The 27,661-nt window shown below is 40.9% G+C and overlaps 1 protein-coding gene across 4 annotated transcripts in view; it reads left to right on the top strand.

The window, feature by feature from the left end:
• The window catches only part of LOC121279613 (zinc finger SWIM domain-containing protein 6), a 190,209-nt gene extending 163,869 nt beyond the window's left edge, over positions 1–26,340 (top strand). For 3 of the 4 annotated variants that reach the window (XM_041190789.1, XM_041190783.1, XM_041190807.1), the window contains 5 exons: positions 7,136–7,293; positions 13,229–13,392; positions 15,221–15,302; positions 23,074–23,915; positions 25,029–26,340. In XM_041190789.1, the coding sequence (XP_041046723.1) occupies positions 7,136–7,293; positions 13,229–13,392; positions 15,221–15,302; positions 23,074–23,915; positions 25,029–25,079 (1,297 nt within the window). In that variant the 3' untranslated portion in view covers positions 25,080–26,340. Of the gene's footprint in view, positions 1–7,135; positions 7,294–13,228; positions 13,393–15,220; positions 15,303–23,073 lie in introns of all 4 variants that reach the window. The other variant, XM_041190798.1, reaches the window with a different exon arrangement.
• Positions 26,341–27,661: the final 1,321 nt, after the last annotated feature.

Here is a 27,661-nt window from a genome sequence, read left to right as displayed (position 1 = left end):
ACAATATAAAACAAATGGTAGAATTCAAAAGGTGGTGAATGGACAAAGGGCATCTGTGTATTGAGCAGAAACTGAACTGGACTAGCCACATAAATACTGTGGCTACAAGAGCAGGTCAGAGGCTAGGAATCCTGCAATGAGTAACTCACCTCCTGACTCCATAAAGCCTGTCCACTATCTACAAGGCACAAGGAGTGTGATGGAATACCCCCCACTTTCCTGGATGAATCCAGCCCCCACAACACTCAAAAAGCTTGACACCATCCAGGACAAAGCCCGCTTGATTTGCACCCCTTCCACAAACATTCACTTCCTCCACGCAGTAGCAGCAGTATTTACCATCTACAAGGTGCACTGCAGCAATTCACCAAGACTCCTTAGACATTACCTTCCAAACCCATGACCACTACCATCTAGAATGACAAGGGCAGCAGACATATGGGAACACCACTACCTGGAAGTTCCCCTCCATGTCACTCACCATCCCGACTTGGAAATATATCGTCATTCCTTCACTGTCGCTGGGTCAAAATCCTGGAACCCCCTCCCTAACAGCACTGTGGGCGTACCTACGCCACATGGACTGCAGCGGTCAAGAAGGCAACTCACCACCACCTCCTTGAGGGCCATTAGGGATGGCAATAAATGCTGGCCTGGCCAGGGATGCCCACATCCCATAGATGATGAATAAAAATAAAGATATGTGCATAAATCATTGAAGGTGGCAGAACAGGTTGAAAGCGTGGTTAATAAACTAAAAGGCAACCTAGGTTTTATCATTCGGGGAACAGAGTGCAAAAGCAAGGAAGTTATCTTAAACCTGTATTTTAAAAATTAGTTTGACCTTAACTGGATTATTACATCCAGTTTTGGCCATCACACTTTAGGAAGGATGTGAAGGCATTAGAAAGAGTGCAGAAAATATTCATAAGGATGGTTCCAGGGATGAGGAACTTCAGTTACATAGAAAGATTGGAAAAGGAAAGTCCGAGAGGTGATTTGATAGAGGGATTTAAAATCGTGAGGGGGCCTGGACAGAGTAGATAGGGCAAAACAGGTCCCATTGGTGGAAGGATCGAGAACCAGAGAACGCAGATTTAAGATAATTGGCAAAAGAAGCAATGGCAGCATGAGAATAAATGGCCCCCTTCTCAGCGGTAACCTTTCTGTGATTCTAAAAAGGCTAAAGGCTTAGGCGAATTTAACACATAGTGTATATAATATGAAGGTGAAGGAGTGTCGCTTCAATTGTACAGAACACTGGTCAGACATTAGATGGAATACTCAGTTTAGTTTTGGGCACCTCATCCACCTTTTTAAAGGTAACAACAACAACGGTGTTTATATAGCACCTCTTAACATGATGAAACATCCCAAAGCTCTTCACAGGATGATAATCAAAAATTTACACTGAGGCAGGAGATATTAGGGCAGGTAGCCGATAGCTTAGTCAGGAATATGTTTTAAGGAGCCTGTTAAAGGAGGAAAGGGGGGCAGAGAGGTTTGGAGGGACTTGCAAACAAGGGCAAGAATTTGAAGATTGAAGTGTTGGTTAACTGGAAGCCAACACATACCACTGAACACAAGGGCAAATGGGTGAACAGGAATTGATACAAGTTAGGATATGGGTAGCAGAGTTTTGAATGGCCTTAAGTTTATAGAGAATGGAAGATGGGAGGCCAGCCAGGGGTGCATTGGAATAGTCAAGCCTAGAAATGATAAAGATATGGATGAGAGTTTCAGCAGCATGGGGTGAGGCAGGGGCAGAGTTGGGCAATGTTACAGAGATGGGCAAGCTCATCTCAGAGTCAAATACAGCACCAAGGTTGCAAACAGTCTGGTTCCACCTCAGACAATTGCCGAGAAGAGTGATGGAGTTTGTGGCTACTGAATGGGGTTTTTAGTGGGAAGGCAATGATTTTGGTCTTCCTGCTGTTTAGTTGGAGAAAATTTCTGTTCAGCCAAAACTGGATGTGAGATGGAGTCTGATAATTTGGAGGTGTTGACAGAGGTGATCACGAGGTGGAGATAGTTGTTGTCAACATATATGTGGAATTTGATGCGTTTTCGGATGATGTCGCTGAGGGGCACAATGCAGATGAGAAATAGGAGGGGTCTGAGGATAGATCCTTGGAGGCCACCAAAGGCAATGATGTGGGAGCAGGAAGAGAAGCCATTGATGGTGATTCTCAAGCTACAGTTGGATAGATAAGAATGGAACCAGGTGATGGCAGTTCCATACAGCTGACTGACAGTGCAGTGGTGTTGGGGGAGAATAGTGTAGTCAGTCCTGGCAAAGGCTACAGACAGGTCGATAAGGGATAGTTTATCTTGGCTGTAGTTCAGAGTGATAATTGGAATATATGTATTGAGATATGGTATATTCCCTAATGAAGTGAGGGGTGATCTGACCATAAAGTTTTAAATAATGAAAGAATATCAAGATCATGTGTACATACATCTGTAATTATATGGATATTCTCCTCCTTTACAGCATTAAGGATCGTGTGGCAATTCAATGAATGTAATTGCCCTATAATACCTATTTGTATATTACTTATATGCAAAAACTATATGCGAAGGAACTAATGCCATTAACATTGAATTTTACTAAACCAATTTTCAAAATATGTATGATTTGACAGTTCCAAATCATACATAATTTGAAGCTCATTTGAGTAATACGTGATGTGTTTGTCAATCATCAATCGTTTTTGGAGGCATTTTTAAAAATCATTTGTTTGAGCAAGGAAATGAGGAATAGGCACCTTTTTTGAGATAATGACATAATGCATCAGTGGCTCAATGTCTATCAATGTTATTTAAACAAAGGAAAAATTCTCAAATATTTTATCATTAAGCTGGTGCCCTTTTAAGTTCTGTAAAAACCATTCATTCTTGAATCTGTAATGATGGTGTTCTTGCAACATCTGGTTAGATTTAAACTAGAATTACTCTGTATATGTTTTATTATTTAAATCACAAGCCAAAATATTGTTGGATTATGGTAGTGGACATAGCTGCTTTTAGCAATTTTATAAAATGCCCTTTATTTGAAAGAATCCAGATGTGTATTTTTAAAGTTTGGGGTATTTTTCTGCTAAATGTTGCTGTCACTGTGAAAATAGCTTAACTCTAAATTGAATGGTATTAGCCCAATGTGAGTAAACTTGGAGGTATTGGAATAGGCTATTGGCATTGTCAAATCATACATATTTTGAAGGTTAGTTGAGTAAAATTCAATGTTAATGGCATTAGCTCCTCACACAGCTTTTGCAAAGGAATGAAATTTTAAACAAAAATCTCAGATGTTTTTAGAGAAATGTATGAACAATTTTGAGCCTACAGAAGCAAGCTGTCAGAGACATATCAATTGTAGAATTTCTTTTTGCTGTCAAACTGTCCAGATTCTGATTCTGGCATTTTTCAAAATAAATTGAAATGAAATGCTTGGGATCGGTTGGTTCCACTTCTTCCAGGAGCTGTTGTTTTCTTTAATGGCGTAGTGCCTTGTCCTGCCCTTGGTATTAGTTAGTTATCACAATAGCGGAATGTGATGATAAAGTTTGAAACGATAATTGGTCTTAAATATATTTGTAGCTGGTAGTTTACTGTGCAGTAGGTTTTAAAAAAAAAAACTTGGTTCTGTATATTCTATCATTTCATTGTATATTGTACACTTCGTATGTAACCTTTTCGTCTCAGGTCTGTAGGAATGAAAGTCAAGCAGAAGGAAACTAATATGCAAAAGGTTTTCCAAACGTTTGAGTTCCAGTTGAAACTGCTGGTCTGGTGACAGAATTAGTGATCTCTGTATCTAAACTGTTGGTGAGAATAGAATCGAATTTGAAGGTTAATGGCAATAAAGTAAGGGAAATCCTCATGGTGGGTTTGATTTTTAAAAATTGCTCAAATTGAAGGAGGAGGAGCAGCTGTCAAGGCTGTGGTGCTGACCAGAAAAATTGGGACTACCAGATTTTCAATATGTGTTGGAGATAGCAAAAACTTCCTTTCCTTCAGTTTTCCATCTGCTTCCCACACTGCTCCTGACAATAATCACTGTTGGGGTATGTTCTAAGAAAAGCAGTAGCCTCTTGACCATTTGGACGGGCTTTGTTACTGGTCTGATGCCCAACTGTTCTGATGGATTTCACTGTATGTTCAGGAGACTGTACCATGCTGGCCAGGTTGGAACCATAAGGCAAATTTCTAGTGGGGTCTTGTGGAGACAGAGTCTCTGCCCATCAATGCAAGGGAATGGATTGGGGTTCACATGATGATCAACAATATATTCTGCACCCTGATCCTCGCTTGGGAACTGGCATAGAATTGGTGCAGATGTATCATGTCTTGGATACGGTGGGGAGGGGTTGGTACATATGGGTTCAGGCCCGCACTTCTCTATTTGTCTCCTTTCTCTTGCATAAGGATTGTAAAACACTGCAGGACTTGCTTTATAGCTGGTGGTAAATACTCGTGTGTGTAAGCTTTTTTCTATAGGCTACTCGATCAAAGTGTTCAACTGAATCCTCTGCGGCAGAACTAGACTTTTTTTCCAAAATAAACTTTCTTCCTAAATTGTAAAGTTGCATTCCATGACAGTTCAAATTGGATTTTACCATAAGTGCAATACAATTCAAGTTTTTTTCCTTACAGCATGTGTCACTCTGAGGTGCTTCAATACAATTGCAAATACATGTGTTTGTACAATATACGTTACATGACAAAGGTGCCACCCAAGGGATTTTAAACAGTTTCCAGTGCCTGTCCTAATCTTGTCCTTTTATGCCATAGTTTCTTGCTCTCACACACTCCTGCAACCAGTTCCAGCACCTGCTTAGCCAGAAACCTGTAAGAAGTGCAGGCTAGCTTTAAGTGGTGCTAGCATCGCACAAACTTAACACTCCCCTGCTGAGGCATGCAACCGTACATTTAGCTATCAAGCAAATTAGGAGGCATCATGAAATTTGCATGCATCAGAAGCAGCAGGCACAGAATACACATTGCGATACCTGTGCCTGTTTTCGGGCCCTGCCCAGTTTTTACAGCCAGAGCACTTAACATTCTGTAAGGAAAAAGGAGGGCAAGTTGCGTTCTCACTTAACTGCGTCAAGGGGATGTAGTCATCCTCAGGCAGAAGCATACTGCTAACTGTCCACATCTCAATAACCGTCTTGATGTTCATATATGTTTTGCTTAAACAAAAGTGAATCAGTTTGTGTTTCAAAAATGTTTGCTCAATGCAGATCAGTAGATTTTTATCCCTCATTGTCGACAATGCCTAGTTACTGTAGTAAGGGATTCAAATTGTATCCTTAACCCTTAGGATAAGTCACTTACTGTGAAATGCAGACCCTCTAATATGGTTTGCAACTTTATATCATACTAATTACTAGGCTTTTTGGATTCCTGAATGCTCCTCTACCTCAGAGGAACTGAATAATAATTTTATGCCAAATCATGCAAGACTAATTCTGGAATAGAACATTTTTTCTGAACTCCAGCTCTTATGTGAGATCAGTGCTCCTGTGGTTCTAAATGCATCTTTGACTATGCCCATTTACCTCAGTCTTGCTTGTTAATTCATCTCCTTAGGGAACCATGCAATTTTTGTGGTGATAGCCTATATAGCCAACTTGAGGCTTGTGTTGAATTTAAAGCATTGCTGTCCTGCACCCCCCACACCCCCAACCCTTGCCATTTCATCTGCTTGTGTGGCTTGCAAAGGCTCTGTATGCTGTGAGCAAAAGAGAAAAAAATGACTGTTAAACATGAATGGTTTCTGGGAACAAGGTTATGAGAGTTGGAAAAGTAGCAGCAGTGTAATGTCACAGGTGTTACGAGTAGCAGGAAAAGGTCAGCTGAATGTCCTGCTCTCATCCAAGTGAAGCATGTGTGTCCTGCTTGCTGAAGCGCAAGCAGTAATTTAGTCAGGGCAAAAAAGCATTGATCATTTATTGACATACTGATTTCAGACTATGTAGAAATAAATGACTTTAAGGTTCCTTTCAGTGTCTTTTCTGCATCCAAATCCAGTAGATGAGGTGAAGAAAGCAACTTCAAAGTAAAACATACAGATAAAGGGATAATTGTAATTTGAAAACCATCCTTGACCAGATGGTCTTCAGGTGGGATTTGAGTTTTGAGAGATTTGGTACACATCTACCGATTTGAGTAACTTTGTGATAAATTTGTCTTGTAGAACATTAGGAATGTTAAAGAGGCTTTCTTTTTTAGAATAAAAGATTGTGTCATGCTATGTTCCCATCCTCAGGACTAGGCTTTGGACCAGTGGGGCTGGCACCTTTTTGAGAATACAAAAACGTGAGCTATAAATGGGAATATTATCCATGAAACCAAGTTGAATTCCCTGCTTCGTAAATGTCTGTATAACACTACGTTTTTAAGGAGACACCCTACAACTTGACACTAATCTCTTGATATCTTCTAAACTCATTCAAAGGTTTTCAGGGGGATTAGCTGAAATCTATTCTTGATTCTGTGTCTTCTTTCTTCCCTTTGTCCGTCCCTCCCTCCCCACTCCACCCACCCATGTTACTATTTTTATATTGACAATTTAAATGAGTCACAAGAGACATGGCATTGATTTGTTAAGATATTGTCTATCAAATTAATATTCCAAGGTGTTTTATACAGTAAATTACTTTTGAACTGCAGTGACTATTATACAGACAACTATGCAACCATTCTGCAATAGCAGCATTGCACAAACTAGTAGATGAATAGTTGGCCAATCTGTTTAGGATCAGTTCAGTTTAATAACAGCAACAATTTGCATTTATTTGGTGATCCTGATGTAGTAAAATGTTCAAGGTGTTTTACAGGACCATAATTAGACAAAAATTGACATGGCCAAAGAAAGACATTAAGTACCCTTAGCTTGATCAAAAATGTCATTTCTAAGGAGCATCTTAGAAGAGAGGCAGAGAGGTTTAGGTCTAGAATTTAATTGTTCTCTGTTTACGAAAAAAAATCCTGTGTTCAAAGCTGTTATCTATTCATCTTTGATAGTCATTGTTGCAACTTTCAGTTGTCCGTGCAGATAAAACTGAGAAAAAAACCAATCATACCTAAAGAAGAGAAATTCATAACCTCTTTTATTGCCTCTTTACAGGCTGCCCGTACTGGAATCTACAGCACCAACAGGAGATGTATCACGCCCACACCACATTGCATCTGTTGTTCCAAACCGTTATCCACGCTGGTTCACTTTAAGTCACATTGAGTCTCAGCAATGTGAGCTGGCTTCTACAATGTTAACAGCTGCTAAAGGTAACTTAAATTGCTCTTGAATTACTCTTGAATTTAAATAGTAAAAATGATTTCTTTTCAAACACCTGTGCCTTCACAGTAGTGCATTTTCGTTTGCAGTTTAACCCTTCAATTACTTTTATAGCCTCACTTCAAATTCATTTGGCCCAGTTCTGAAGTTAGAGGAGAATATAACTCAAGAGATGGTGCAGTCCAATTTTTTTTCTTTAACTGGACTGTTCCATCTGTTGAAGCTCCAGTGTGTCAGGTTGTTTGCATGGAGGTTTACATTCAAGATCTTTCACATCCCGATCTCTCTTTGATATCAGCTGCTGAGCTTAGGTCAGATACTTGTCTCATTAGAGAGGGAAGATCTGAGCAAGTCACCCAGAGTAGAGCTCCTGCATCCAGCAGCATGTGTGAGCACTGGGTTCTGAGGATCTACCTGTTATCAGCCAAGCCAGTGCAGGGGAGTCCATTAAAGGAGATGAGGATATACCTCAAAAGATTAGGGATTTTCAAATCCAAATAATCAATTGTGTTAATATTGCATTTATCAACGGTCTGACTTTAGATACATTTTTCAAGATCTGACAATACCAAATGTAAATGTCATTTGTTGTAGTGAAGTGTGATTGTAATAGGTAGCAGGAAAGTTGACCCTGCTGCCCCAGGGCAATATTTGGAAACTTGGAACAAAAACAGAAAACTCTGGGGATGGATATAGAGTATGTGTACAGAGAAAAGGCAGGTTAATATTTTGGGTAGCACTCTTCTTCAAAGCTGAAAAAACAAAAGATAAGCAAACATCAGGCAAAAAAGGAGGCTGAAGCAATAGATGGTTCAATCACAGGAGGTTAATGAGGTGAACAACCTGCAAGCTCCTTTAAAATAAACACAGGTTGTTAAGTGATATAAAAGGTGAACTCAGGAAGACATTTACAAATGAAAGAGTATCCCATGAAAAAAAGTGCAAGAAAAAGGGACAGGTTGAAGAGAAACAGAAAAAGGAAGTCTGCAGGCACTGAACTGACTTGAAGACTGAAATGCTGGAAAATACAAAATGGGAGAATCCATCCTCAAAGAAAAAACAGGTCAACATTGAGCATGCTGGAGCCTCTCTCTCACCACCACCTGCCCCCACCACAATTATCACCACTACCAACAGCAGTATTGTCTTCTGATGAAGAATCTACCATTAGGATGTCAGTCTGCCTCTGCCAAGGCCCTTCTTTCTGTGATTGTGCCCTTCAACCCCCTTAAACAATGGGCTGAATTTCCCTGTGAGCTTCCGCACCCCAACATTGGAGTCAAATGGATCCATCAGTGAGACTGGCTCAACTGTCTTCTGGGGGTCAACCTCCTATTTGGTTACCTCGGTGTTTGCCATCCTTAGAAGGACACTGAGTGGGCTGCTGACACTGTGCCTGAATCAGAAGGCCAGCAGCTCTGGAGCCTGGCAGCCTCATTGAGGCAGGTTGGGGACAGTGAGGGTGCTTCAACATGGAGGTGCTCTTGTTAACTTTACACAGCAGTGCGGAAATGAATAAAACCTCGCCTAGCAAGTGAACATCAACAGAGGGGAAAACCATCCACTGGATCAGATTCGCCCATGGTTTTGTCCTTTTTGCCAGTGGGACCCCTCTTTGCGGCATGGAGCTTGAAGCTCCAATAACCCCCCAGTTTGCCGTAGGGAAGTCTCCCTCACTGAGCTGGCAGCCTTGGCACTTGGTTTGGTGTGGTGGTGGGAGTTTGCATTTTGCTAGCATCAAAATGCTGGTGGCCTAAATGGGGCCTTAACAACTGTGATTGACTGCCAGCCTCCAAGGAGTGGCAGCCAATCTGATTCCAATCCAGCCATGGGAAAGTCCCCCTGCTGGTGGGAATGCATCAGGTGTCTTCTCCTGGCCTTCCTGCTTCCTAGCCTGCCATCAAGGGTCTGGGAAAATTTTGGCCCAGTATCTCTCTCCTGAGGATTTGTCAACCCTGTGATCTAAACAGTGACTTTGATAATGGCGAACCTTAACTATATTCCCCATTTTGCACTAATGGAGAGGGGTATGGTGATTTGTAGGGTTGCCCACAATGGTTGGATATATTCCTGGAGGTTTAATCCCATGACCAATTTGCCTCCAAGTGCCCCACCCCCAGACTCCCACCATTGGTCACGCAGCACATACATTCTCTGGCACATCATCTCATCCTTTACCTATAAGAATACAAACTTTGTTACCAAATTGGTTCGTGATTGTTCAACTTGCCCCCTCCCCCACCCTTCTCCTTTTCAAATAATTAACAAAAATGCAAAAATTTTCATTGAAAATGAAAAAGGATGCAATCTCTATTACCTCAACATATTTTTTTTCTTATTGATTGCTTGTGGCAATGTCCTGGAGATTCATTCTTATTTTCTGAAGACTGCAGGACAATCCTGGAAGGTTGGAATCCTGATGTTTGGGCCAGCTGGAGTCCTGTGGGAGAGGGGTTGACACCCTGTATAACTCTATGTATATTCCTACGAGGGGGAAAGGTAGAGCAAACAAATCCAGAGCTCCCTGGGTGACAAAGGAGGTAGAAATTAAGATAAAAGAAGAAGTATGCTTATGTCAGATGCCAGGTAGAAATAATTGAGAACCAGGCAGGATATAGAAAGTTCAGAGGGCAGATGAAAAAGCAAATAAAACAAGCAAAGAGGGAGTATGAAAAGAGACTGGCAGCTAATATAAAAGGGAATTCCAAAGCCTTCTATAGGCTTATAAATAGGGAAAAGGGGGTGTAGGGCCAATTAGGGACCAAAAAGGGGATTTACATATGGAGGCAGGGGGCAAGGCTGAGGTATTAAATTAATATTTTGCACTTGTCTTTACCAAGGAAGAAGATGCTACCCAGGCCACGGTAAAAGATGAGGAAGTTCAGTCAATAGAAGGGTTTAAAATGGATAAGGAGGAGATATTGAATAGGATGCCTGTACTTAAAGTTGATAAAGCACTGACAGGATGAATGCATCCAAAGGTATTAAGGGAAATGAGAGTGGAAATTTGAAGAGGCACTGGCCATAATTTTTCAGTCGTCATTAGACTCAGAGGACTGGAGAATTACAAACGTTACGCCCATTTCATAAAAGGGTGTAAGGATAATCCCAGCAAATACAGACCAATCAGTTCCGGGCAGAATTAATAGTCATGGGGACAGGTGCGGATTAATTAAGGACAGCCAACATAGATTTCTTAAGGGAGAATTAACTAACTTGCTGGAGTTTTTTGAAGAGGTAACAGAGAGGGTTGATGAAGGCAATGCTGTTGATGTGGTATATGTGGACATCCAAAAGACATTTGATGGAGTGCTGCACAACAGATTTGTGAGAAAAGTTATAGCTCATGGAATAAAAGGGACAGTAACAACATGGATACACAATTAGCTGAGTGACCAGAAACAGAGAAATGGTTAATGGATGCTTTTAGGGTTGGAGGGAGATTTGTAGTGGAGTTCCCCAGGGGCCAGTATTGGGACCCCTGCTTTTCCTGATGTTTATTAATGATCTAGAACTTGGTATACAGGAAACAATTTCAAAATTTGCGGACCATACAAACTTGGAAGCATTGTGAACTGTGAGGAGGACAGTGTAAAACTTCAAAGGGACTTAGACAAGTTGGTAGAGTGGGCAGACAGGTGGCAGATGAAGTTCAATGCAGAGAAATGTGAGATGATACATTTTGGTAGGAAGAACATGGAAAGAGTATAGAATAAAGGGCACTACTCTAAAGGGAGCAGTGCAGGAGCAGAGAGATCTGGATGTATATGTGCATAAGTCATTAAAGGTGGCAGGACAGGCTGAGAGAACAGTTAATAAAGCATACAGTATCCTAGGCTTTATTATTAGGGGCATAGAGTACAAGAGCAGAGGTTATGTTGAATTTGTATAAGGCATTTGTTAGACCTCAGCTGGAGTATTGTGTACAGTTGTGGGAGCTGCATTTTAGGAAGGATGTGAAGAGAGCACAGAGGAGGTTCCAGGCATGAGGAACTCAGTTATGAGATAAAATTGAAGAAGTTGGAACCCTCTTCCTTGGAGAAAAGAAAGCTGAGAGGAGATTTGATAGACATATTCAAAATCATGAGGGGTCTGGACAAAGTAGATAGAGAGAAACTGTTTCCATTCTTGAAAGAATCAAGAACAAGAGGGCACAGATTTAAAGTAATGAGTAAAAGAAGCTATAGTGATATGAGAAAAAACTTTCTCACAGCATGTGGTTAGGGTCTGGAATGCACTGCCTGTGTGTGTGTGGTGGAGGCAGGTTCAACCAAGGCTTTCAAGAGGGAATTAGGCAATTATTTGGAAAAAAAACAATCTGCAGGGTCATGGGGAGAAGACAGAAGAATGGCACTCAATAAAATGCTCATTCAGAGAGCCAGTGCAGACATGATGGGCTGAATGGCCTCCCTCTGCACTGTAACAATTCTGTGATTCTGTATGTTTGCCTGTGTTTTATTTCTTGAGATATGATACACTCATTGTGTTTCCAGCATTTTGTTCTCATTTCAGATCTGCATCCATAGACTTCCTGTCAGTTTTTTTTTCCCTCTAACTGCCCTCATTTTCTTGCCTTTTTTCCCCTGCGGTTGAGCCTCTCATTGTCTTAGTTCTTTGTGAATTATTTTGTTTGTTTAATGTCTTCCTGACTGAGCTGATCATTTATATCAATTAACAGTTTCCTGTTTTTCATTTAAAGGAGGTTGCAAATCATTCAACACACTAACCTATCTTGATTTACACTACCTGTTGTTTATCCCCTCCTCGCCCCCTTTTCTAATTCCTGCTTACCTCCTTAATTTTTCTGTCCTGAAGAGGGGTCTGGCCCACAAATGAATCTGCCTTCACTCTCTGGTCTATTGTGTATTTCCAGGAGTTTTTGATTTCATTTGAATTCTTGTACTTGCTGTTTTTATTTCCTTTTTTCATCAGGAAGTCTGAGATGTTATCAAATGCAGGACAATTTGTGCTTTGCAGTTTGGTTGTCTTTTGCCTTAGCTTAAAACTTTATAAACTGAACGTTAAATTCAATAACTGGTTTACTCAGTAATAATGCAGCCTTGTGCAGCATTGCCAGGCATGGTGCCGTTCAGGCCTTATCCCTTGATCTGGATTATGTCATTGCAATATTTTTCGACTCTTTGGTAAAACCAACAATTAGTTAAATGCTGGTGGATCTTCAGCCTTTATTGGAGAGTGGTAGTAGGGCACTTAGCCCCAGACAGTCCAGCTCTTGTGATTTTATTGTGAGACACATGATTTCTCAGTAATAGTAAGCCTCTCTCGTGATCTCATGAGGGGGCTGTAAAGTATTGGGACTTTTCTCATTGGCTTTTTTGCCCTCGGAGGACAAGTTAAAGCTGTTACTAATTGTTAAATCCTTGATCTGTTTGCCTGACTCCAGTGTAATATCAGCGCCCTTACACAGGGTTGGAATTAAAATGAAAATAAGTCATTAGCTACTACTCCACGTTTTCCTTTCGATTGCTGCTCAGGATGCCAATTCAGGACTGGGTTGATGACTCTCTGCTGACCAGTGACTTGGTTACAGAGAGCAGCTGCATAAGGTCCCAAAACTGCTACTGATGTTTTTGCATATTGCGCGCACCCTCGCCCCACTTCCCACAAAATGGCACTCATCACTTTTAAAGTGGCAAGTATCCCTCTGTTGTCACAGCACACTCTTTGAGTATGTAAACAATTGCAGCATTACGATTACCGAATAATTTATAAATTTCCCTATCCCCAACTTTTGCATAAAAGATATAATTGCAGCTATGTATGGAGAGACACTGATTAGATCTGTATACCTCTCATAATTTGTGTTTACAGCGAAGTACTTTTTTTTTTCAAATGCAAGCTTCTATTTAGATATGTTTGTTTGAAAGCAATTCAGCAAAACTGCATCTTTTCAAATAATTACAGGAGATGTTGTGAGGCTGGAAACAGTGTTAGAATCCATACAAAAGAACATTCACTCCTCATCACACATCTTCAAGCTTGCCCAGGATGCATTTAAAATAGCAACTCCTATGGACAGTTTGCCTGATATTACCCTTCTCAAAGTGTCCCTGGAGCTGGGTCTTCAGGTAAGTCCACAATGGTATGTTGAGATCAATGGTGTTCTTTTTTATCCAAGGCAATTTCGGTGGGTGAGTTAGAACCAAATAGGCTCTTATTATTGAGACTGTTATCTGCAGTCAACAGTGATGATGAGCCATCTTGTGAAGATTTTATCAAATTATTAATAAAGTAATATTAAGTAAAGTAATAAATTAATAAAGTAATATCCCAAAAAAATAGGCTGTGTATCTTGTGCCATACAAATATTATTCCCAATGTAGTGCATTACAACTTGGCATCATATTATGACAATCACAGATCATTGTAGATTTCCTCAGAAACTCTGCAATATTTTTTTTAAATGTAAAATTATATGGGTCTGAGCTCCCTTTTAAAAAAAATTGTGGCAAGTAAGATTGTTCAAATCCCATATTTTACCTGTCTAATGGTCATAAAGTGTACTATTAAATTAACCCATCCATACTGGCCCTTTACCTCTGGCATTTGGGCTTGGACAAGTGAGGGAGGGCAGCTACTCATCATCTAGTGAGTCACTTGTTAACTCCAATATTTAATGCTTTCCTAGCTTCTTACTGACATGTTCTGCTGCTTACGTTGTGTTTACTTTGCTGGCCTTTCCCAATTGCAACCTTCCAAACAGTAGTTTTGCAATCTAGTGATCTGTTTTCTCTCCTTCTGAACTGAAGGCCTTTTCCTGCTCCTTCAGCTCCTGTCATATGTGTGCAACCTTCTAGTTTACAGGTGCGGTTCTCTCCCTTTGTAGGGAGAAGTGTATTAAACTGATATAAAATCCCTGTTATTGCCACATGGTCTCTTGCTGTTGACTGCTCACCCCATTATACTCTCCATCACAAAGTAGCTTTGAATGCAATATGAACACATTAACCACTAAGTGCTGTAGCTGAGTAGAGGTTGACCTGAAACATGTTTCTTATCAAGCAACTAACCATCCTCTGACTTCCTTTCCGGTCTCTCTCTCTCTCTGCAGCACAGATTTCCAATCACTCCTTAACATTTTCCCGCATCTTGTCCTGCTATATAAATATAAGTGCATGTTCTTTCTTCATATTGACAGCCATGCCTTAACATCCTGCTCTTCTGGAACAACCTCTGGAATTCCATCTCAAAATCCTTACCTCCTCCCTATCTGCTTTTGACATCTTACTAAACACTTTTCAACTTTTTTTTTTAACTCTGCCTCCTAAAATCATTCTACCTATTCTCCTTCATGATCAGTGACCATTCATTTATCCAGTTTGTGATGTATTTCAATGTAAAATACTATGTGAATGCAAATTGTTGTTGATGCGGTCAAATTACATTTTGGACCTTATGATGAGATGGGTCTAAGTTTGGGTAGTTTTTAGTGGGTGTTTGCTCACAGCACAAAACTGCCCTTAATTTGGAATTATATAGACCATTGACTCGAGGCAGTGAGTGGAAAGACTGGCGTTGGAAATGGGAGCTATATTGGTGCTGCAGGTTGTGGCTTCTGAGGTTAGGGCTGAGATATATTTTTGCGGCGGGGTATAATGAGCTTTATTCTGCATCTTGACCATGCTATATGTGAATTGGAAGCACTTCGTGCTGATGCTGGGTGCCTAAAAAGTGTCTCAACCCAGCATCAACACCCCACATGTCAATGAGCACAACTTTCATTGGAAATTTTTAAAAATATTTTATAATCTTTTCTGTCCCTCCACGAATTGCGCTAATCTAGAGCTTCTAAAAGGATGCAAATAATCGATAAAAGTTTTTCTTCCAGTAGCTTTTCATTAAACCAGTAATTTTTGAAAAACCTAAACTTTCCATTTTAAAACCATTCTGTTGCAGGTTATGCGAATGACATTATCAACATTAAACTGGCGCCGTCGTGAGATGGTGCGATGGTTGGTAACATGTGCTACAGAAGTAGGTGAGTCAAAAGTTGTAATTCACACCATAAACAGCTGCATTAAAGAAAGGCTGTGAACAAAAAGCATATTGGTATGACAGAAAACCTTCAGCTAACCTCAAGATCAAGGGTTAAAACTTGAAAGCAAAAAAATGCTAGAAGCCTGAAATTAAAATGTACCCAACTGCTCTCAGTATCCGAGGAGGAGGTTTGCTATTTCTAATGGCTGTGAATGCCATTAATTTCTGCAGGGGCCCTCCCAATTGACCACCGCAATTTTGGCGGTTTGGGGGGGGGCGAGGGGGGGTAAGGGGTGATTCAAGGAAACCCCGGAGAAGCAGCATAAACATTGGAGCTGCTGTAGCTGAGATATTTGGTGGGGACAGGCTTATTCTGCAGGGTTAATGTTTCCATGTGAATTGCGTAGTGTAAATAGTGGTGTCTAAAAGGATGCGGGGTTATTAGATTGTAACAAGCATTTTAGCAAACCTGTTCAAAGTTACTTTGTAATTTTCCTGTATAGTAAATTTCCAGTCCCCAAGGAAAGTGGCAAGCAGGCACTTCCTCATGAAGGGAAAATTGCAGAGTGAACCAAGCCGAGCCAGTCTTGTACACCTCCGAGTAGCAGTATGACGATGGCTTTGTTGTAGGCCCTCAGAAAAATTTGACTGCCTGACCTTTTGGTAAAGATATTACAGAATGAGGACAAAACTGCAAAGAAAGGTACAGGAGTTTCTTTAAAAAGGGCCATTAGAAGTGTTTTTGGTTTGTTTTAGGTTAAATAATCCACATCATAGTTATTAATGTTCCTGCTAAGCTGTTCATGTGGGCAATCATGCAGCAAACGTGGAGGTACCATGCAGGACAATTTCAAGCTGTCCTCTTTAAGAGACCGCATGTGGCGCAGCAGCCATGTAAAAAAAGGAGAAAGGTACTGTACATTGAAATAAACAGGCTGTGCAAAACAAGAGAAAATCTAGAGGCACCATTGATAGTGGCTTATTATCATGTGCATTAGTGTTACAAATTGTATAAATTTAACTGGAATTCATGTACTTCAATGAAAAGTATAATAAAATGAACAGGAAAAAAAATATAAGTTTAAGAATGTTCTACTTTCTTCTTGGGGCTATAAGAGAAAGAAGAAAGATAGTTGTTGCATTTCCCAGCTAGCCAGATATTTGAATGCCAACTTAGTCTGATCTCTGTCCATTTAAACTACCTTGTGACAAGAAGGTCCTAATGCCAGTGAAAGAATCTGATCAGTATCAGACAAATTTTAGAGTGGAACTAGTGAGTTAGTACATAATGGGCAGAAATTCCGCCCCCCATTAGGGGGGTTGTGCGGGGGTGGGCGTGAACCCAATCGGTACCCCCGATAGGGGCCGCGCCCCCATTTTACGTGGGCGGGCCAATTAAGGCCCGCCCAACATGATGCTCACCTGGAAGCGCTCCCTGTGTGGGCAGTGGGGGGGGAAATTCCCTGAGTCAAGGCCTTTGCTCTGTCGTGCATGCGCGTGGAAGAGCGCAGAAATCTCCAAGGCAACTCGGAGATTTGTTTAAATTTTAAACATCCAAATAAATAAATTAAAAACTTTTGAAACATGTCCCCTCATGTGACACATGAGCTAGGACATGTCAATGAATTTTTAAAAAAGAGTTTTATTGGATTTTTAATCACTTCATGAAACCTCATCCCACCTGTGGATGAGGTTCCATGAAAAATGTGAAGGCTGCCTGGGCTCTTCACCTGCCCACCAACCTTAAGGTTGATGGTCAGCTCATTTAATTATTTGAATTAGTTTTTAACAGGCCTTAGTTGGCCTCTGAAAATCTAAATGACGTGCGGTGACGTCAGGACGCCCACCCAAAATCACCATGCATCATTTTACCCCCGCTCGCCAACCTGAAAATCTTACCCAATTTTTCAATTTAATCAATCTTGAAGGAGGCGACTTTAGGTATTAGATCATCTCACTCCCGGAATTTTGCATCACACATGTAGCCAGAATCAGTTTAATAACTTGATTTGCTCTCAAATACTTTCTTTATGATTATATGTATGTATGTCATCTCACTTTTTTCCTTTCCTTCTCTCTGCTTTTTGCTTTCTTTTTCTGTGCTGCTGCCTTTCTGTCTATTTTGCACCCCCTGCCCCCAGGGGTTTCTCCTTATGCTCAGGCCCCAGCACAAACCACAGGCCATGACTCACTACAACCCAATTGGCTAGGTAGTGAACACCTGGCATTATAACAGTTTATTGGCTTATGTGATTTACCCCAACATTATAAGAACAGCTGTGGTATGAAGGAGCAAAATAAAGTATCTGGCTACCAAGAAGCAGCCAGGATCAGTGGAAAGGTTGCTGCGAAAGGCCACTTTACAAGAGTCAGTTCTACTTCCCCCATGCCCTGCGCACCTCCCAGGACCACTGTTGCATCTCACATTCACTTTGGTCCCTTGTCGCCCTCCATCTGGGACAGGCTTAACATCACACTGTTTGAGAACCAGTATGTATAGGGGTTGTGCTGAAGGCACCTTCATGTCTGGCTGTGAGCTGGTACTTGGTTGTGCTTGTTGCTGGGGTTGGGCTTGGGGCAAGGTGGAGAGGAGTAATGTTCTCTTCCCCTTTTATTAACATTCCTCAGTGCACATAAAAAACATATATGGTTAGAAAACTCATCATATATTTTCTAACTCCATAGAGCTGTGTAGTAGCAAGTTGTTTCAGGGAGAAAGTACTTGGTATAACCTGAAACAGAATAACACAACCTAGCTTTGGAAACATACTCCAACAATAATTGAAATTGGATCCATTTAATTGTGGAAAACAATTAAGATGTATTTGATATTTATCTAGGGGAGGATACTTAGTTAAGACTGGGTCCTTATTTTCTGAAGTTTAAAAGAATGAGAGGTGATCTCATTCAAACATACAAAATTCTTACAGGTCTCGACAAGGTAGACGCAGGAAGGATGTTTTCCTTGGGTGGGGTGGTGGGAGTCCAGAGCCAGCGGACACAGACTCAGAATAAGGAGCAGACCATTTAGGACTAAGATGAGAAGGAATTTCTTCACTCGGAGTGTGGCGAATCTTTGGAATTCCCTGCCCCATAGGGCTGTGGAGGCTCAGTTGTTGAGTATGTTCAAGACAGAGATCCTTAGATTTCCTCATATTAAAAACATCAAGGGATGCAGGGATAGTGCAGGAAAATGGTGTTGAAGTAGAAGATCAGCCATGTTCTCATTAAATGGCAGAGCAGGCTCAAAGGGCTGAATGGCCTACTTCAGCTCTTATTTCCTATGTTCTTATGTAAGTACTTCAATAATTCTTTTTTTTTTTAAAGTATCATTTGCTTAATGAAGGATAAGACCTGGGAAGATCCAATCCAAAACTGAAGAAAGGATTGAAATTTCTATAAAATCTTATCCTTTGAAGTCTTGTCTACATCAACATTTTTTTTTGACAAAGGGCTATTAAGTGGACTGGGCTGCAAACTAATGAAATCTTGCCAGAGTGTTAGTGCAGTGAAAATTCCCCTTTGGCTGTAACTCTCCTACTCAAAATGACTAACACAGTTCCTATTGGTTCGTGAAATGCTGCACTAAACTTTTCCATATTTAGCAATGTTGTTCAAGCGACCACAGGATTTGGGGTGGCAACTTCCTTTATGCTGAGATTCCAGATCTAATGTTTGTTCTCATTTCTGCGCCAATTGGGAAGTTAAGTTGGAGAACACTTGTGACTTGGCCTGTCTCTTCACTTTTGACCCTTACCCCTTCCTGTTCTTGCTCAATCTCACTCAGGCATATACTCTCCCTCCCATCCCTATAGATATCCTCTTGGGCTCTGCACCACACAAAGCCCCTGAGATTTTAAATACCAATAAAGCAATCCTCCTTTCTGGGGAGGTGGGGGGTGGGGGCGATGCGAATGTGGAATTGTTCCTTCAAGCTCCTGTTGCCAACAACTCCTGAAGCTGACATGGTTGTCCACTGCGAGATGTGGTTTGATGACCAGAAGTGGAAATGCATCTCCTCCTCTGCAGCTAAACTTTTGCCTACTTCAGGATCATTCTGTAATATCCATCTCAAATTCCTATTCTCCACCAGAAGCTATGTTTAATGAATTTAGGTTATTTGATAACTAAGGGACCAGTTAGCTAAATAAATAAAGTGCAGTAGCTGTGTATATGGATTTTCAGGGGGCATTTAATAAGGTATTTCATAAGGAGTTAGAAAAATATAGGCATAGAGTACATAAGAAAATGTAGCAAATTGGATAGAAAGTTAATTGGTGGACAAGAACTGGACTGGAAGGGGATTGGAAACTGTGTACCCGAGCCGGCGCTGGCTGTACTGTTTTTAAAAAACAAAAACTTGGATGCGAGGAACATAATTTCAATTTGCTGACAACACAAAAGTAAACAATTTGACGACAAATGAAGAAGAAAAAGAGTAGCATGGGCAGGCATGTGGCAGCTGCAGTTTATGTGGATAAGTGTGAGCTAATCTATTTTGGAACAAAAGACATGGAATGAGAATATATACCTAATGGAAAGATGCTGAAGGGTGTGGATGATTTAAAGGTTCAAATACATAATTACCTGAAAGCATGCGTGCCAGTACTGACAATGGGTGAGACAGAAAGTATTGGACACTTTGAATGAAAATTGGATCTGCTTGAATAGGAAGATACATACGTGGGCAGATAGTGTAGGGATGCATAACTGGGCTAGTAATCTAGAGGCTTGGATTAATAATGTAGTGGATACTCTGCAAATAAAAAAAACTAATATCTATAAAAAGTAACCATGAACCTGTGGGGTTGTCACAAACTCAGCTGATTCATTCATTCCACTTAGGGAAGGAAATCTGCAGTCCTTACCCACTCAAGCCTGTAAGCAGCTCTAGTTAACAGTCCACTCGAGTGGCTTAGCAAGACACTTGGTTGTATCACCACCTTATCAGTGCAACTAGAGGTGTGCAGTAAATACCAGTCTGGTATGGGAATGGATAATGTTTTGTTAAGTGGTTATGTGGAGAGTGCAGGACCAAGAGGTTAGTTTTAGATTGCTGTAGCAAAAAGTTGGGTGAGATACAATGGATCAAATGGCTGATCAAATGGGTGAGATACAATGGCTGGCTTTTGTGATGTTTAAAACTTGATGGCTCCACATCAGTTGTTGAAAGGCCAGGTGCAGAGTAAAGCTCCTTTTACTCTGCCTCTACCAAAAAAGAACACCGCTGGTGGTCCAATATGACATTTTTCCTGTTTCCCATTCCAGCCATTGTTCAACTCCTCTTAGAATCATAGAATGGTTACAGAACAGCAGAGGGTCATTCAGTCTGTCGTATCTGTGCTGGCTCTCTGTGAGAGCAACTCTGCCACTGCCCACTCCCCTGCCTTTTTACTGTCATCCTGCAAATCTTTTCTCTTATAATTAGCCAATTCCCTTTTGATAGCCACGATTGAATCTGCTTCCACTGCACACTCAGGCAGTGCATTCCAGATCCTAACCACTTGCTGTGTAAAGAAGGTTTCTACCCAGGTCGTCTCTGGTTCTTTTGCCAACCACCTTAAATCAATGCCCTCTTGTTCTCAACCCTTCCACCAATGGGAATAGCTTCTTCCTATCTAATCTGCCCTCTTGATTTTGAACACCTGTATCAAATCTCCTTTCGGCTTTCTCTCCTTTAAGGAGAAAAGCTCCACCTTTTCTTTATTCCATCACAGGGATGTGGACTTCATTGGCTGGGCCAGCATTTATTGCCCATCCCTAGTTGCCCATGAGAAGGTGGTGGTGAACTGCCTTCTTGAACTGCTGCAGTCCATATGATGTAGGTACACCCGCAGTGCTGTTAGGGGAGGGAGTTTCGGATTTTGACCCAGTGACAGTGAAAGAACAGGAATGTAGTTCCAATTCAGGATGGTGAGTGACTTGGAAGGGAGCTTCCAGGTGGTGGTGTTCTCATCTATCTGCTGCCCTTGCCCTTCTAGGTGGTAATGGTTGTGGGTTTGGAAGGTGATGCCTAAGAAGCCTTGGTGAATTCCTGTAGTGCACCCTGTAAGTGGTACACACTGCTGCTACTGTGTGCGGGTGGTGGAGGGATTGAATGTTTGTGCATGTGGTGTTAATCAAGCGGGCTGCTTTGTCTATCTTTCTCTATCTATCCATGTTACTTGAAACCTCTCCATTTTGAGGCACCCTTGTGTTCTCCTGTCTGTCTCAATAGCCTCACCAGTGGAGCTATCGAGGCTCTCGAGCTGCCAGCCCTCTGAGATTGCAGTGTTGGGATGGCGAACACAAAGGTGGCCAATTAAGAGGATGCCTCCTGGAAGATTGCTGATTTGGCCTTGCAAGTGTGGACTTGGGACCCCCCCATTTGGTCCCAGTATTCGGGCCCTGAAGAGCATGGTATATCCAGCCCAATGTATAAGATAAATGCAAGTAGCTTTTTGAAACTTGCAGTTATGGTTGCAAGATTACCAGACGCAGAAAGTCAACCCTCGTGAGCACACAGCTTAGATGGAATATTTTTCTTCTATGTTTGAAGTATGGAATGGGTTTTCTGCTGGATTGATGCTAATCTGCTGAGCTCCGTTAAAAAAAAACTGATTACTTAGGAGTAGAATTTAAAGTTATAGATGTAGTTTTATAATGAATTGATTAAATGGCTTTTGAAAACTTGTGATGAATTCAGTTCATCTTAAGAAAACGTGGAGAAACCTGGGGCAGAATTTTACATCCTCTGGATGGGCGCACACCCGACCCAATCGGATGTAAAGTAGCGCGAGATGACGTCGGGTGAGCGTCCCAATGCATCGTGCACTCATGCGACATTTCGGTCAGCAGGCGTGTGCAAGAGTCAGCGGCGCCTGCCGACAATTAAGAGGCAAATTATGGCCGTTAGTTTGTTAATTAAGAGCGATTTTTCGCTGCCTGTCCAACCTTACGGTTGGCGGGTGGGCGAATCGGCCAGGGGGCCTTTGCATTTTTGAGGAAATGAACATCCAAGGGCGGGATGAGGTTTCCAACATTGATTTAAAAAGAAAACGTTTTGACATAATTTTTATTATGTATATGTTCATGCGAGTGAGTCCTATATGTGGACAGTTTTTTCAGTAGTTACAAATCTTTATTTTTGATTTTAAAATTCTTCAGCTCCCTGATGCAGCTCCCTGCCTTCAGGGAGTTTTCATTGCACGCTCCTCTGTGCTGACTTCAGCACTTGCCCTCCTCCCGCCCCCACCCTGGCATCGCTGAGCCTTTCAGCATGTGTTTCACGCTGGCTGCCCATTAATTGACCAGCCAGCGTGACATCGCGGTCGGGGGCACTCGTGGACAGCGGGCCATTTGCCGGCCGCTCTCGGGCCAGCCCACCATGTCCACCTGAAAACCTGCCCCTGATTGTTTTTTTGATGTTTTATTGTGATCTTTCTCCCTCAAATACAACATGCACAAGGCTCCTATCTCCAACTAGCCAAGGCAATATTTTGTGAAGGAAAAGGGCTTTTCCCATTCCATGGTTTCTTGTGCCCTTGTATCCTCTTCTGTAATTTCCCTTTCCCTTCTGTTTCCACTGCTGCCCCCACCCCCCCCCACCAAAGAAAATGTTTACAATCATTTGAAATATGAATAAAATTCTTGCAGACACAGATGTATTTGTGTTCTTTGTAAACTGCACAGTCTATTCAGTACCCAGAAGCCTGATCTGCATACAGGGACCCATTTGTATCATTATTATTCATTGAACAAAATATCTAAACAATTTTTCTTTTCCTTTTTAGGAGTTTATGCATTGGATAGCATTATGCAGAGTTGGTTTACACTATTCACCCCAACTGAAGCTACCAGTATTGTTGCCACTACAGTAATGTCCCATAGCACAGTTGTTAGATTGAACCTGGACTACAACCAACGGGAGAAACTAGCCAGCAGTGCAAGGACGCTTGCACTGCAGTGTGCTATGAAGGATCCTCAGAACTGTGCCCTCTCAGCCCTAACCCTGTGTGAAAAGGACCATATAGCTTTTGAGACTGCTTACCAAATAGTTCTAGATGCTGCCACGACTGGTATGAGTTATACACAGCTCTTCACAATTGCTCGATACATGGAGCACCGTGGTTACCCAATGCGGGCCTATAAGCTAGCCACCTTGGCAATGACGCATCTTAACCTGGGTTACAATCAGGATACACACCCTGCCATTAATGACGTCCTATGGGCGTGTGCACTTAGCCACTCCCTTGGGAAGAATGAGCTAGCAGCTATAATACCTCTGGTGGTTAAAAGTGTTCAGTGTGCTACAGTACTTTCCGACATTCTACGCCGGTGCACTTTGACCACACCAGGAATGGTGGGACTCCATGGACGGAGGAACTCTGGGAAATTAATGTCACTGGACAAAGCCCCACTCAGACAGCTCCTGGATGCCACTATTGGGGCCTATATAAATACAACACATTCACGGCTTACACACATTAGTCCACGGCACTATAGTGAATTTATAGAGTTCCTAAGCAAGGCCCGAGAGACCTTCTTGATGGCTCACGATGGACACATCCAGTTTACACAGTTTATTGACAACCTGAAGCAAATTTACAAAGGCAAAAAGAAACTCATGATGTTGGTGCGTGAGCGATTTGGTTGATCAGCACGCTGTCGTATCTTTTTATTGAGCCTGCCTTTGTATCCTTTTTAACTTAAACCAGAGCCACACCGGTATTATATGTGTATAGTAACGAACAGTTCACAAACTTTAACCCTGTTGATTGTGAGATTTATGTGTGTCTTTTGTATGAGAGAAAAGAGAAAAAAAAAGTATCAGTTTACACTGAGTACATGTTGTCAAGTGGCAAAAGCCCACGTCGCTCCTGTCCTTCGTATGTACATTCACAGCCTAAGAGTATGGCTTTAAACCAAACAAGACACCTCCATCCTAAGTGATAAGTACCTCGTATGGATTCAGCTTTACTCCTTCATCACTCATCCTTACATTTCAGTGTATTAAAAATACAAGGCTGACCACGTGGCTTTGCAGTGCTGTTCATCCAGAAGCATGGCACACGTTGCTCGTGCATGTGTAATTAGCGACTGTCAACATACATTCTCAGGGATTTATCGAAGAAAGAATGAGAGCATTTATTGTACTGTATATATTATAGTATATGTCTGAATATTGAAAAAATATACGTAACATTTTAATTTATAAAATATTCTATGTAATGCAAAATACTTGAAGCTGCAGTAGCTTGGTATAAAAACATATCAGAAGGACTAAAGTGCGCCTTGCTTCAGGTTGGCTCAGGTGGAGAATTGTGTGCTGGGCATCTATGCAGAGCCACCACCTCTGTTGCATGATTGGACTGATAACTAGTCTGACAAAATGTAATTTAAAAAAAAAGGAAAAAAATCTGCTTGTAACAGACATCATAGTTAAGAGGGGCAAAAAAAAAAAAACAAATTACAGCCAGAGCAGTAAGCCTTAGCATTAAAAGTATTTGCCAGAATCAGGCTTTGTGCCTCCTAGTCTAGAACTGAACTACAACAATTTAAAACATCCTTGAAAAGGTTGAACTATGTGTTTTACAATAAAAAGATGTTACAGTAGGCCTTTGCAGTGGTATAGTGAAATGCTACTTATGTGCTCAATAACATATATTAATCTGCATTGGGAACTGACTTTGTGCAGGACAGGAAGTTGCTGTGTATTAAGACTGTTCTACTTTTTTTCCTCCTATAGAATTCCTCAAGAGAGAACAGCCTTCTATCTTGCCTTGTCTTAATGCTTTAAAAAATAACCAAACTGGACATCTAACTACCAAACTGTTCATTAAAAATGACTTTGGTTTCTATTTTGAGTCTTTAATTTAGCAGAACTGTTCTGTATCTTGTGCTTTATAAGAGTTTTTACGTTGGGTGCAAAATGTTACTAGTGTCACTTGTTCCTTCCAATAGGGAAAATGCTAGAGGTATGTTCTGTAGCTTTTTTTGCTGTTTAGGAAAAGAAAATTATAATTTCTTGCTCACCATTTTATTTATTATAGTAGGTAAAAGATTGTACTTCATCGCCCGTGTAAACATGCTCTTGAAGTTTAAAAGTAATTAAGATTTGATACACTGATATCAATTTATTTATGTAACTAAATCACTGTTTTATAAACTTGTTAATGATTCAACAATTTTTTTTGTTTTGATTAAAATTAGTTTTTTGAAAGTTAAAGATGTCTCTGTGTATAATATATATTTTGCCTGTGAGCTATAAGCATCCAAAAATCAGTTTTTGAACAGTTCTATAAAAATATGTAATTACTTTTTAATTTTATTTCTTCCCCCTCCTCCTTATGTACTCTTTTGAGTAATACAAAAGTTCAAATGAACAAACTAACACCTTTTTTTACTTGCAATTGCATGCTTGTCCAATATCACTTTTGGAATTGAACGAGCCTCACAATGGATGGCTTTTCCTAGAAATGCAGCTGATTAGGCTTGTAACTGCAAATTGCAGGGAAATGTCATAAGGTGGTGTTAAACTGAGATATGATCTACCTAATTGATTTTTTTGCCTCTTTATAATTGCTGCTTCTAAACTTTACCTTTTATTTAAAAACTGACTGAAGACAAAGAGATCAATAACATGTGAATTGCATAGTGACATAGCTTGTCACTAATTACCTTTTCTGTCTATAATTTGATCTCTTTAATAACAGCTAAAAATGTTTCAATGGGCACTTGTTTCTTTTGCATTTTGCTTTTTTTAAAAATTACTGCAGGACTGTCTCTGGTGGATTGCAACCTCTCGTCAACTTACCTGAAGTACAAGAAAATGATTGTGCAGAAATCAGCAATTCAGAGCCATTCCTACTGCATCATTAGACAGAAGGATCTCCATCATGCTCTTAACCCTGGGGGCTATATCTGTGGCCTTGGTATCAGCAATAGGCTGTTGAATGCTCTGAAAGGATGGTGATGCTGTACCAACTTAGAACTTGTTGCAACTTATTTTTAGCTTCTGTCAAGCAAAAGTATTTGGCAATTAAAATATGTGCTGATCGTTCATTTAGTGTATGTATTTGCAAGAATATTTGTCTTCTGCATTAGGTGCTGTCCAATATCATTCAGTATGCCTTTATTAGTGATAATAAGAGTTGAAATAAATGGCTTCATTTAGAATATGCCAAATAAGCTTCAAATACCCCAATTAATTCTCCAGCATTCATATCTCCGGATTGGCATAAGTATAAACCTGATTCACCAAATATAGTAGGTTAACCACCATTAGCTACATGAAAATGATACTTAAGCCAATACACATTTGTACATGCATTCTATGAAATCACTGTAGTGTTGCTACATTGCACCCACCAGAGAATGTAATGATGCATTTTTTTGAAGATTTCTTTTCAGAATCTGGGTGATTCTGGCAAAGCTCCATTTTCTATCCGTGCCTAGTTGCCCTGATAAGGTGGTGGTCAAACGTTTTTTTGAATGTTGCAATCATTGTGGTGATGATGCTCCCATTGGGGTATTTCATATAGTTAGGTCCGTGGTGGAGGCACCCATTTTGTGATGATGGTAATCTGGTGGAATACTTCAGGTTCACTGAGTGAGGGAAATCTTAAGGGTACAGCCTGCACATTATGTCTCACTGGGTTGGGCCTTTGCCCAATGTGAAGCTTTTGCAGTTAACTGAAAAGGATCCTTGACAGCTTGTGACCGTTATTTGGCTCATTCTGATCTTCCTGTGGGGCAGTGTGGATGGTGGTGATTGTCTCTAGATACAAAGTATTCCAGGAAAGGCTCCAGACTACTTGGTGCATCTCTGCTTGGTTCTTGTGGGGAAGGGAGCAGAAATCAATGATCTTCTTAGCTTACAAGTTGGTTCTTTCTCCAGTGAATAGGCCCGATAAAGATACGGTAGTAATGAAGGCAACATACTGCGGATGCTGGAAACCTGAAATAAAAACAAAAATGCTGGAAAAACTCAGCAGGTCTGATAACACCGGTGGAGAGAGAAACAGAGTTAATATTTCGTCTGTATGACTCTTCAGAGCTGGGTGAGATAGGGTGGTGTCTGCAGCACTTGTGAGATCTTTTGTGTTCTTTGCTGCCTTCTGAACAGCTGTGCAAGATGTGGCAATGTAACTGGACCATGGCTAGCATTTGACTGCAGCCTTTCCAATATTATTGCCCAAGGATGGGTGGAATTTGTGAAGTATGAGTGGTATGTTCATTCTATTATCTTAGTCAACTCTCTGGTGTAGGTGGAGAAGTGCGGGTTTGCTTCCATACCTATCCTCACTTTATCTCCACAACCTATTGGTCAGAGTGTAATTCCCATTCCTCTAAATGCCTCTGGCTCTTGAACAAGAAGGG

Source organism: Carcharodon carcharias, chromosome 1 (assembly GCF_017639515.1).
Source record: "Carcharodon carcharias isolate sCarCar2 chromosome 1, sCarCar2.pri, whole genome shotgun sequence".
Lineage (NCBI taxonomy): Eukaryota > Metazoa > Chordata > Chondrichthyes > Lamniformes > Lamnidae > Carcharodon > Carcharodon carcharias.
The sequence above is the reverse complement of the archived record's forward strand: the minus strand, read 5'-3'. Positions and strand labels throughout refer to the sequence as shown.